The following is a 13,076-nucleotide window of genomic DNA, read 5'->3' as shown; positions in this document are numbered from 1 at the left end:
GGAATTTAAAAGGCCCTGAATTGTGAGGGCACAATGGGGAGACAGAGAAGGCTGGAGGCCAGAAGAATTGCCTGAGGATGCCAGGGAAGACATCCCGGATCCTTTAGGACACCAGAGTGCTGGACCTGTGGGTGCAAAACAACGGGGCACCAGGAAGTTTCTGTGCTCCCCTATTCCTGTAGGGAAAAGTCTAAGAGATAGCTGAGCGCTCCTCTCAAGCCCAGAACCCAGGTTTAATCTCTTACTATCCCTCATTAATCACTCACCCTCCTCTGGCCCCCTCTGTGGATCCGGTTTCTCCCCAGCTCAGGTTCCAGATGCGTAGCCAGGAGAAGCCCCCCTCCATGGCCCCAGGATAGTCTGGACTAGTCCCTAGGCATTGGGGTGGCCTTAGTCAGCCTCTGATGTCGGGACATCTTCCCTTTAACCTCTCCACTTCTCTTTCCTCCCCCCAAAACTTGTGTCTGAGGACTATCCCGTCCATCACCTGACCCCATCTGCTGCAGGGAGGAGGCAGGCAGGAGAGATGGAAGGAGAGGAAGGCAAAGCCCCTCAGGAGAGCCCCACACTCCTCACCCCCACACACGGGAGTAATTGAGAACAGAGGTAAAAAGGACATAAAAGCCACGTAATGGACATGCGAGGCAAGGTTGCAGTGTCTTTTGGGCGACAGGACTGGGATGCGGTGGGGCAGTTCCTGCTGCCTCCTGGGATCGGCTTTAATTGCAGAGTAAGTGAAACCACAGGGTCTGTGCTGAGGACCGAGGCCTGCAGCAGAGGCCCTCCACTGCCCTCTCCCCCACTCCGCCCCCATTAATAACCAATTAACAAGGTTCTGAAGCAGCTCAGCTTTCCCCCATGGCCTGGCTCTGCTCTCTGACCCTTCATTGAGCTTCGAGAACATCCCCCAGGCTTCCAGGAGGATCTGAATGCCTGAAGGCTGGGGTGTCATCAGAGGGAAAGGGAACCCTTTATTGGGAAGACACCCCTCCCACTTTCAAGGGAAGTGTCCTACTGTCAAGGAGCCTTTGGCCCAGGTCCCCAGGATCTCCTAAGTCCTATTTGGGGCACCACAACTCTAAGCTACATTTGCCCTAGGGGACAGACCAGTGGCGTTGAATAGTATGGGAGATGCAGAGAGGCCTACAGGAAAGGGGACATGGGGAATAGTCCTGCGGTTGGGGGCGGGCTGTTCTTGTTTTTTATTTAACTGTAACAAAACAAACACAAACAGAATACTAGTTTTGCCTTGGCACAGTGGCTCACTCCACAGAAGACCAAGCCAGGAGGATTGCTTTGAGTTTGAGAGAGCGTGGGCTACATAATGAGACCTTAGCTCAATCATAAATATGTTAATTAAAATTAAAAGTCACGTGTGATGGCACACACCTTTAGTCCCAGATAAGTTTGAGACCAGCCTAATTTACATATTGTAAGCTCCAGGACAGCCAGGGCTACATAGTGAGATCCTGACTCAAAATAATAATAATGATAATAATAATAACAATAACAATTTAAAAAGAACATTGGCATCCCGTTGGTAGTAGTTGAGTCTCCATGTCTATAAGGTTCCGCCTTTTGCTATTCAAGGCGGTTATAGTAGAAAGAGAGCCCAGGCCAGTCGAGCCTCACTAACCCAGCTTCATTGTCCCTGAACTGTCTTATTTCAACTCAAGATGATCATGGAGGGCAAACTCAGGTGAGAATACCCGTGGGGGAGAAGAGGACAGAGAATACAAACAACAGCGAACAGACTAGATCTCAGAGTTTACGCCTAAGTTGCCAATGCCGCCTGCTTCGTGCTCTGGCTGGGTCTGTGGGGTCTGCTCTTCAAATAGTCTTCCCTGGAGAATGACCCCACAGGGACACCACACCTGGATTATGAGAGCTTAAAAAATGACAAAGGCAGACCCACTGGTAAACCAGGAAGAAGAGCAGGTTTTCTGTGGAGCGAGGGGCTCCTCCAGAACCTTAGTGTCAGTCCAGGGCTCTGGAAGCTTTTCGGGTGTGTTTTAATTTACTGGGACCTCTAGGCTACAACAAGGCAGACTCACCTTCCCATTCCTTGTGGTGTCTTTTTATGACAGTCATTCCACTAGGCCAGGCTCTCCCAAGTCTTGATCCTGGACCCCCACACTGTACCAAACCATTTCCAGCCACTGTGTTCTCTTTAAGACCTTTCCCCAGGGTTGGGTGTGTTAGATTTGGCCAAGTTAGGATACTGAGTTCCTAGCTAAAGTCCAGGAGCCTAACACAATCAGCCCTGATCCTGTTTCTAAGAACTCTGCAAATCCCCAGCCCTCAGGGCCAGGGAAAGCAATTTTATTGCCCAGGACTTTATGAGCCAGAGCCGTGGGTGGGGAGCCAAGCAGCAAGCAGAATCCAGTAAAGTAAGCCCAGTTTGAACGTGCACAGAGAGATCACCGGCTTCTCTCCACCCCATAGAAGAAATAAGGCTGCCAGGACACCTACGGGCTCCAGACTCACTGTGGGCTTTGGAGGGAGGTGCGGGTGCAGAAGGAGGGGACATGGGGCTCCCTCCCAGCTCTAGGGGGCGGGTCCGAGACAGGGGGCCCAGATCGGAAGCTGAGCACTGGGGGCCAAGGAGGTTGTAGAGCCAAGAGCAGCAGGAGGCGGGATCGTTACAACCCGGCTTGCCATGAACTCTGGACGCCAGCACCGGACACCCTTCAGCATCGCAGACATCCTAGGCCCGAGCATGATTCCCCGAGCACCTTCTGAGCCACAGCTTCCCGAGGCCAGCCCTGATCCCGCGTCGCCGCTGTGTGCGCTGGAGGAGCTGACAAGTAAAACATTCCTGGGCCGTGACCTGCGCGCTCTGCAGCCTTCAGAAGGTACAATGCCTACAAGGTCGTGGGCTTGAACTCAGTTCTCTCTCCTTCCTCTGTCTCTCTCTGTCTGTGTCTCAATGTCTCTGTCTCTCTCGTCCCTAGTCACAAAGTTTTGTTCAACCCTGGGCTGTCATTTTTACCCAGCCCTGCCCTCTGTCCATGTGTCAAGAGTTGCATCCCGGCCTGCAAGTCCCTAGCGTTAATTCCTAGACCTTGCAGTTGCTCCAGGGGGTCGCCAGCGCCGCGGGGTACCTCCAGCTTGGGCTGGTGCATTCGCTGTATGCGGGACAATTGCGACCGAGAAAGGCCGTGGAAGAGACAAAAGGCTTGAGCTCTAGGCAAGAAATGAGTAAGGCAGGGAGGGCTAGGACTAGGCAGAAAGCTTCGGAGACCTTCTAGAGAGTTCTGTGCAAGAAGGTCCTTGCAGCTGCTTTGGGCATAGGAACCACCTCTCTGCCCCCTTCCCTCCCCATGCTCCCACTGTGTCCTTTTTTGGCTCCCGGAAAGGGAGTGGATGTTTTTAAGGACGTATAAACAGACGGCTTTATATGGCCACCAGGCCTTGTGGGTCACCCTACCTCAATCTAGCCTCTAACCTACTACCTTACCTTACCCGGAACTCCAAAAGGCGTCAGAGGATCTTCTCCAAACGGCCTTGATCCCTACACCAGATCTCCTCTGGTCAATCCCACCCACTCCCCTGCGTGAGCAACCTCATTTCTCTGTCGCCAGCATTTCCAGAGGCCCGCTGCTCTTCGAATCCCTGTCCTGACCCGGTGTGAAGGGAACGTGGTGCTGAGCCTCCCCCACACCTGCTTGAGCCTTGCGACCCTAGCTTTTCCACCCAGACCACAGCTCCTCCAAAGCTGGAGACTGACATTTCCGTCCCATCCTGGCAGGCAGAGTCACCCCAGAGGCGCCGCTGGGTTCTGGCGCTGGTGTCCGGAGACGCCGCAAGTCGCGTACAGCGTTCACTGCACAGCAGGTGCTGGAGCTGGAGCGGCGATTCGTCTTCCAGAAGTACTTGGCACCGTCAGAGCGCGACGGACTGGCTGCGCGACTGGGCCTGGCCAATGCCCAAGTGGTCACTTGGTTCCAGAACCGTCGCGCCAAACTCAGGCGGGATGTAGAGGAGATGCGCGCCGATGTGGCCTCTCTATGCGCGTTGTCCCCGGGAGTCCTGTGCCACCTGACACTGCCAGACAGCGCTTCAAGCCCTGACCCTGGCCCTACAGGACCTGATTCTGAGCCCCATTTATCGGATGAAGAGATACAGGTGGACGACTGAAAGATAAAGCCCCCGCCAGCCTGGATTCCAGGGCCCCGGACTCTTCACCTCTGCTAGGGCCCTTGTCTGGGTTCCCGGGTGGAGGGGAGAGACCCACTTAGCCCTGTTATGTCCCTCAGTCCACACTCCTACTTTTTTTTACTCGTTGAGAATAAAACCGCCGCTCTGCAGCAAGGCGCCTCAATCCGGGATGTCCGCAGCCCAAACCAACGCAATCTCCTACTCACTGGGAAATTGCTTCTGCTGCCTTGCGGTTCCTTTAAAACGTGGTGCTTCTTTTAGCCCAGGTAGCAACCTTAAAAGGCAGGTGTCTGGCTCTGCTCATCTTCCAAAAGAATCTTGAGGTCAGGATTTGGACTCGGGCATCAGCTACCCTTCAGAGATCCGACTGTCTCTCCTCTCCGGAGACACTGGGTGGAGAGGAAGTGGGCAGGACTCTAGGGTGGCTTTCGGTCACCACCCTCTATCTCCTCCTGGCCACCTTTGTTCCCAAGTCTGTCTGCAGACTTGGAGAGCTCAACGGGAAACTTTAGGTTGTCCCCTATGTGATAACGTGTTTCTTTCCTTTCTTTTCCCTCTTTTTTCTTTTGAGAAACAGGGTTTCTCTGTGTAGTTTTGGAGCCTGTCCTGGAACTCACTCGATCTCAGATCCACCTGCCTCTCCTGAGTGCTGGGATTAAAGGCGGGGAGCATCCCACCACCGCCCAGCTTTTCTTTCCCTACTCTTAATCAAGTTCTACTAGCGCCCCACACTAAGCCTAGAACACCTGTGATCCCAGCACTTGGGAGGTGAAAGCAGGAGGATCAAGAGTTCTAGGTCAGCCTGGGCTACAACATGCTCGCAGGTGCGCGCAGGCACGCGTGCGCGAACACACGCGCGCGCGCGCGCGCGCGCGCGCACACACACACACCAATAAAGAAAGAATTCTATGATAGGACACAGTGACACACCAGTGTCTGGAAAGAGGGCACACCACTTCTACCTCTGGGACCTCTGTCCTGGTGTGGGAGCAGGGCACGCCTGACTGGTGAGAGGAGCTCAGAGTAGCTGTGAGAGCCACGAGGACATCTCGGCCTGGCCCCACTGCTGATGTCTCTGACATTCACTTATGCTGGTCATTGATCTCCCTCCTGCAGGGGCACTGGGGAGGGACTGGGAGCATCTAGGAGTTACAGGCCCACCCTGCCCATCTTTAGGAGACCACCACCGAGCTAGGGCCTCTGCTGCAGGTGAAGGGCCAAGAATGGGAAATTCCAGGGAGGCTGAATAAGGCTAGAAAGCAGGAGTGATGCTGGTGTCTTCACGCGATAACCGAATGGTGATGCTGGTGTCTTCACGCAATAACCGAATGCTTTGTGTGAATCAACCAGCAGAACAGCCAACCGTGGACATCGGGTCGGGTGCTGGGAAAGACCAAGGAAACCGACCCGTAGGTGGTAAGATGAGGTCCATCTTTATGCTTTTCTGATACAAGCCTTTGTTTTGTATTGTTTTTGTTTTTCAAGACAGGGTTTCTCAAGAGACAGAAATCTTTAATAAATAAATAAATTAAAAAAAAAACGACAGGGTTTCTCTGTGTAGCCCTGACTGTCCTGAAACTCACTTTGTAGACCAGGCTGGATTTGAACACAGAGATCCCACTGCCTCTGCCTCCCAAGTGCTGGGATTAAGAGTATAGGCCACCATACCCAGGATAAAGAAAATGTACATTTACACAATGGAGTACTAAACAACAGAAAAAAATAACAACATCTTGAAATTTGAGGGCAACTGGATGCAGCTAGAAAACATTATTTTGGGGGCTAGAGAGGTGGCTCAGCGGTTAAGAGCATCGCCTGCTCTTTCAGAGGTCCTGAGTTCAATTCCCAGCAACCACATGGTGGCTCACAACATCTGTAATGGGGTCTGGTGCCCTCTTCTGGCCTGCAGGCATACATGAACAAAGAATATTATATATATAATAAATAAATAAATATTTTTTAAAAGTTTTTAAAAAAGAAAACATCATTTTGAGTGAGGTAGCCCAGACCCAGAAAGACAATTATTATATGTACTCACTCATAAGTGGTTTTTAAACATAAAGCAAAGAAAATCAGCCTACAAATCACAATCCCAGAGAACCTAGACAACAATGAGAACTCTAAGAAAGACATACATGGATCTAATCTACATGGAAGTAGAAAAAGACAAGATCTCCTGAGTAAATTAGGAGCATGGGGACATTGGTAGAGGGTTGAAAGGGAGGGGAGAGGCAGGGAGGGGAGCAGAGAAAAATGTAGAGTTCAATAAAAAAGCAAACACTAAAAGTAAATAAATGAAAAATGATAAAAGATTAATTTATTTTAACCATATGCATGTGTTTTGTTTGCACATATGTATATATACTGTGTGTGTGCCTGGCACCCACACTGCCAGAAGAAGGTGTTGGATCCCCTAAAACTGGAGGTCTAGTCAGTTGTGAACCCACATCAGCTGGGAGCTGAACCCAAGTCCTCTGCACCTCTGCAAGAACAGAAAGTGCCACTTCTCCTAACATGTTGTTTGCTCCCCCCCCCATCCCTGTCCCCGTCCCCTGGCTGAAACAAAAGGGCGTGCTTTCGACTCCCCCAGGTACCAGCCCTATAGAGGCGATTAGGAATAGGCTCTGTACTGTAAACAAGCATGTCTTCAAGGTTTAGGGAGGCCAAGCAGAAGAAGGTAGGCTGACACAGTATGAAAGAGACTGGCAGAGGCCTTTGGCCACTGCCGAGGGCAGCAGCTGGACTGGGAGAAGAGTGGCGCAGTCACAGAAGGGAATCCGTGTGATTCTCCTAGTGACTGGGACTATATGATTGACAACCTTATAAACTCAGCACTGGAAGGAAAATGGCATGGGACAGAAACTGTGGCCACTGAGAAACAGCTAAAATCTGCCAGTCATGCTCAAAACATATTCTTTGCAACTGCACCACCCTTCCATGACACAGCAACCTGGCTCTGGTCATGCCATGGCTCTACCTTCTAGACTTCTCCAGCAGACAGTCTGCTCTGTTGGGCTGCCCAGCACTGCCAGGTTTTAGCACTGATACACCAGCACCTCCAGGAGACTCAGGATGGCTGGACACCTCCTTTTGTGATGACCCTGCACTTGAGCTTCTGAAGCAGAGCCCTGTCCTCTAGGAGTAAGACGGGGAAAGGGTGTCGGAGTGACTCAGACTCAGATGAGGCTAAGAAGTCCTGAGGAGGGAACATTATTTAAAGGTGTGTCTAAGAGTCAGTCAGTGCGAGAATAGTTACGAATGCGGCCCAACACAAAACGGTAAATGTACTTAAAACATTGTAAGGGCTTTTTTGGTGTGTGTGTGTGTGCTGTTTTCCATGTATATGTGACTGCAAGGATATTTTTGTATTTGTACTCATCTGTGTGCATGCATGTGTGTTTGGAGATCAGAGAAAAATAGCAGGTGTCATCCTCAATTGCTCTCTACCTTATTTTATTTTATTTTATTTTACTTTATTGAGTTGGAGTTTCATTTTGTAGCCCTGGCTAGCCTGAAACCCACTATGTAGACCAGACTGGCCTTGAAGCCTCAGAGAGCTGCCTGTCTTTGCACATGCTCCCATGTCTGGCTCCCCCTTATTAAAGGAAGGAAGGAAGGAAGGAAGGAAGGAAGGAAGGAAGGAAGGAAGGAAGGAAGGAAGGAAAAAGGAAAGGAGAGGAAAGAAAAGAGAAAAGAAAAAAGATGATGATCTAGGTATGGTGTCGCATGCCTTTGATCCCAGCTCTTGGGATGGAGAGGGGCAGAGATAGCAGATCTCTGAGTTTGAGGCTAAGCTGGTTTACATGGCAAGTTCCAGGTCAGCTAGGGCCATATAGTGATACATTACCTTAACAAAAGAAAGAGAGAGAGAGAAAGAGAGAGAGAGAGAGAGAGAGAGAGAGAGAGAGAGAGAGAGAGAAGCAATAGAAGAAGACAAGACATCTGGCCTCCATGAGTGTGTGTATGTGTGCAAACACACATCCCTCTCATATGTGTACAACACTCTCTCTGTGTGTGTCTCGGAATGTAAACAGTGATTACCTGAAGGCTTACTGAGCACCGACTGCTGTGAGCTCAATGCTCTGTAGCCTGATTGAAGTTCCTGGCCTGGTGCTGGCATGTTTACATCCATCAGTTTCCTAGGTGATGTGGCTGATTCTGACCTCCACACATGGAGGTCCACAGACCCAGGAATTCAGCATTCTGTTAATTTAAAAAGCAGTGTCTTCACACACCTCTGTCTATCTAGGAGTCACAAGTACTCCGGACAGCTGCGGGAAAACTCAGTTTTTAGCAGCCTGGATGCATAGTTTCTCAGCCTTCTCCTTTAGTCCTCTAGCTACTGTGGGAGGCAGGGATTGCCTCTATTGGGCAAATGAAGGGACTGAGCTCACACTTTTAACTCCATCACACAGACTGATTTCTATGAGTTGGAGACCATCTAGTCTACTTTGTGAGGTCCTGGCCAGCTAAGGCTACATAGTGACCCTGTCTCAAATAACAAAAACAAAAGAGAGGGCAGGGATGGGCAAACCCTCAGAAGTAACCTTGAATAGTCTAGACTGGGTGGAGGACATTGGGGTGGAAATATGGTCTTAGTTATGGTTTACTATTGCTGCACAGAGACACCATGACCATGGCAACTCTTATAAGAAAAACATTTAATGGAGGTTCAGTTCATTGTGATCATGGCCAGGAGCATGGCAGCATACAGGCAGACGTGATGCTGGAGCCGAGAGTGCTACCTCTTGACTCAGAGGCAGCAGGAAGTCCAGTGACCGTCATACTGAATAAAGCTTGAGAAAAAGCCCACCCCCACAGTGACACACTTCCTCCAACAAGGCCACACCTCCTAGTAGTGCCACTCTCTCTGGGGTCATTCTCTTTCAAACCACTACAGTTGTATTATCCTAATCCTGGGGAGACACGAACAAACATTACTCACTCCAGGTTAGGATTCCACGGTAGACCAAGGCGAAGATACCGCCAGAGTACAACGTGGTGAACCAATGAGTTTTACTGGGATTACTTAGAGGAGCAGCAATGACTCAAAGACAGCTGCTTCACGAAGACCCGCCTCAGCACGGTGACAGCTCATGAATGCTGGACGTTTGGAGCACACCGCACAGCCTGCAGGCAAGCTGCACATCTGGAGCACACTGCACAGCCTGCAGGCAGCTCAACAGGTCGGAGTGCCCTTTCCTTGTGACTCAGTTGGTCTGGTCCTTCTCCAGAGAGATCATCTTGTCTCTGTTTTCCATGCAGTTCACCTTGGCTGAGGGCAACTCTCAGCCGTCCCTACTGCTTAAACAGCCCAGGGAAGGGAGGGGCTAAAGAATCCGGTCAGTTTCCAGGACTTCCTCACACATTGCTGGATGAGGAGTTACACACCTCACACATTGCTGGATAGCAATGGTGTAGTCCCTCGAGCGATTATAACCTTAGTATTGGATCAGACACAGCCTGAGGTCTCCTGTGACTTTCCTTCTGGTCAGATTACTCTGGCTACAGTCTGACCTCTGAAGAAGCCATGGCCTCTTCAATCAAAAGGACAAGGGACTTATCAGAGGATCTCATTGTCCCCTGGGTCCTAGCTGACCTTGGAGGTCAAAGGCCACACTGCTACATTTCTTCTTTGAATCTCTTCCCCTCACTGGTGTAGACTCCCAAGGTTTTCTGAAGGACAACCTTACCAGTCTTGTCATTTTATCTCAGTGTCACAGTTAGGTAAAGCTTAGACAATTTTAAACAACCCAAGCAGTTTTACATAAATCTTGGCTTTGCTGTGACTTGGTTTCCCCACATGATTAAAGTCTAAGCCAGCAAAAATATAAATAATTACCTGGATTAGACATTAATTTTTGGTTTTTTGTTTTTAAGATTTATTTATTTATTTACTATATATACAGTGTTCTCCCTGCAGGCTAGAAGAGGGCACTAGATCTCATTACAGATGGTTGTGAGCCACCATGTAGTTGACTGGGAATTGAACTCAGGGCCTCTGGAAGAAGTCAGTGCCTTTAACCACTGACCCATCTCTCCAGCCCCACATTTTTGTTCTTTTAAGCCAGTTTTTGGAAATACTATCACAAGTTGATCAGTATAATGTTGCAGAATATTTGTTTAACTGTGCAAAGATATGTTGCATTTGTTTAACTATGTAAAGATGTGTTGAATTTGTTTAACTATGTAAAGATGTGTTGGATTTGTTTAACTATGTAAAGATGTGTTGGATTTGTTTAACTATGTAAAGATGTGTTGGATTTGTTCAACTATGTAAAGATGTGTTGGATTTGTTTAACTATGTAAAGATGTGTTGGATTTGTTTAACTATGTAAAGATGTGTTGCTGTTTAACTTGCCTGCCCAAGACACCTGATTAATCTAATAAAAAGCTGAATGGCCAATAGCGAGGAAGGAGGTCTAGGTAGGACTTCTTGGCAAGGAACATAAACAAGAGGAGGAGTTTAGGCTGGGGGAAGAAAGAAAAAAGACACTAGAGAGGTGCCAGGGCCAGCCAGCCAGGAAGTAGAAAGCAGGACATACAGAATGAAGATAAAAAGCCCTGAGGCAAAATGTAGATGAGTAAAGATAGGTTAAATTAAGTTAAAAGAGTTAGTGGGACAAGCCTAGGCTAAGATTGAGCATTCATAATCAATAACAAGTCTCTGTGTCTTTATTGGGAGCTGTTGGTTACCCAAAGAAAATTCTAACTACAGTATGATTTTGGGGGTTTAAAAGATTTATTAAATCTATTTTATGTGTTTAAGTGTTTTATTTGCATGTATGTAGGTCCACCATAAGCATGTTTCATGTCTGCGGATGTCAGACAAGGGCTTCTGATCCCCTGTTGTGAGCAACCATGTGGGTGCTGGGAATTAAACCCAGGTCCTCTATAAGACCAGCAAGTGCCCATAACAGCTGAGTGATCTCTCCAGGCCAGTCTTAGAAAGAGTAATAAACTTTAATCATCCAGCATATGGATCATCCTTAAATTCTATCTTTGTATGGTTTATTTGAATTCCTTGTGGCTTGGCTTTAGGCTTTCATAGGCTCCATCGCTTATTTTTCATTCATAGAACAAAATCTTTTTATCATAAAAAGTCCACCCTTATCCAAAAATTCCCTTTTCCTTTTTACCCTTTTAACAAAAACATAACCTTATACTTAGATTATTCTCAGCAATTCTCTCACGCCCACTTACTGTTTCTTTCTTGTTTCATGCCTCTGTATGTCTGCAGGCCAGAAGAGGGCACCAGACCTCATTACAGGTGGTTGTGAGCCACCATGTGGTAGCCGGGAATTGAACTCAGGACCTTTGAAATAGCAGGCAATGCTCTTAACCACTGAGCCATCTCTCCAGCCCCCAAGCAAATGCCTTTCTAATAAACTTTAGAGATAAAAGGTTTACAAAAGGATTGTCAAGACTTTTTATTAAGCAAACAGGTTTGTGTTATGAACCAAAAAACAACCAAATAAAAGATAACTAACTTTTAAAATTTTTATTTTACTTTTTAAATATATGTATCTGTATGGGGGGGCATGTAGGATATGTGCAGGTGCCTTCAGAAACCAGAGACATCAGATCCGCCAGAAACTGGAGTGGCAGGTTGTATCAAGCCATCTGATGTGGGTGCTGGGAATTGAACAGGGGTCTTCTGCATGAGTGGAGGCATCTCTTCAGTTTCAATTAATTAAATTTTAGACTTGTTGATTTTATGTGTGAGGGGTGAGGGCTCATGGCCCTGAGGCTGGGGCCAATTTTCTGTGTGGATCTGTATCCTTAGCCTGAGGATTTGTTAACTGAAATTCTAGAAATAAATCAGGAAGTGACCAGGAAAGCAACTGGAAATTTAGCTTGCCAATGCCCCTATATTTGATGCTTTTGTCTCTCCTTCAGTAACTGTACCATATGCTTTAGGAAATCTAAACCTTTGAGGCCTTTCAAGCAACTCTCAGAGACCGTGTCTCATACTGTAGTCCAGGCTAGCACGAAATTATGTAGGCCAGGTGTTGACTACCTCACGACAATCCTTCTGTCTCATCCACCTGAGGGGTGGGCTGTAGTGATATTCTCTTCTCCTTGCTTTAGCGTCTTTGCTCAAATTGCCCTTTGTTCACATATCTTTCCAAGGCACTTGTCACCACTGCCTAGGTCCCAAACGTGAGACCCTCAAATGCTCAATTTTGCCTGCTGTGCGCATCATACCAGCAGCAGCCTGAGGGGCCTCACTGTCTGTTTGCTTAAGATGTGCAGGGCCTGAACTAAAAGAAAACTTAAAGGAGGCTGGCCATGGTCTCTCTCTCTCTCTCTCTCTCTCTCTCTCTCTCTCTCTCTCTCTCTCTCACACACACACACACACACACACACACACACACACACACACACACACCACTTCAGCAGTGGAGGTAGAGGCAGGCAGCCAACTGTGAGTTAGAGATCAGCCTGATCTACAAGGGGAGACTCAAAGAGGAGAGAACACAACAACCACAGACCTACAAACAAAACATAAAGACAATGATGGGGCAAAAGGAAACTGGGGTCTCTCCTTCCTCTTTTTTGTAGTATCGAAATTCCTTGCTAAATCGAGAACCACAGGGCCCCTAGATGGCAACCAGACCACAGGAACCAGTCTTTCGGAAAGGAAGGCGATACGAAGTTAGGGAGGCCAAGATGGAGAGGCCAGAGTCCTCCAGTCTCCACCTGAAGCCTAAAATTCTACTGAAAATGTCCAGACCCTGGGAGATTCAAGGGGCCTCTCCTCCTGGGCTTCCTACCATCAGGTCACACCACTCACCTAACTTGCCTTACAACATTTGGCATCAGCGCCCCCTCTCGTCAAACCGTGAGAGGAAAGTTTGGTTAGAATTTGGTGCCCGCTAGGGGCTGGGAAAGAGTGTGCTGACGGCCATCTT

General features: G+C 48.4%; 1 protein-coding gene across 1 annotated transcript; it reads left to right on the top strand.

Annotated features, from left to right (window-relative positions):
* Positions 1–2,655: 2,655 nt before the first annotated feature.
* Positions 2,656–4,140, top strand: Lbx2 (ladybird homeobox 2). Its single transcript, XM_075982032.1, has 2 exons — positions 2,656–2,855; positions 3,752–4,140. The coding sequence occupies exons 1-2, from the start codon at positions 2,660–2,662 to the stop codon at positions 4,138–4,140; spliced, it is 585 nt and encodes a 194-aa protein (XP_075838147.1). The 5' UTR covers positions 2,656–2,659.
* Positions 4,141–13,076: the final 8,936 nt, after the last annotated feature.

Source organism: Microtus pennsylvanicus, chromosome 8, assembly GCF_037038515.1.
Source record: "Microtus pennsylvanicus isolate mMicPen1 chromosome 8, mMicPen1.hap1, whole genome shotgun sequence".
NCBI classification, from domain to species: domain Eukaryota; kingdom Metazoa; phylum Chordata; class Mammalia; order Rodentia; family Cricetidae; genus Microtus; species Microtus pennsylvanicus.
Note: the sequence above shows the minus strand (reverse complement) of the source record. Positions and strands in the feature narration are given on the sequence as shown.

Coding starts and splice junctions, on each gene's coding strand:
- Lbx2 (XM_075982032.1), top strand. CDS start 2,660: ATGAACTCTGGACGCCAGCACCGGACACCCTTCAGCATCGCAGACATC. Junction 2,856..3,751: donor CGCTCTGCAGCCTTCAGAAG/GTACAATGCCTA, acceptor CCATCCTGGCAG/GCAGAGTCACCCCAGAGGCG.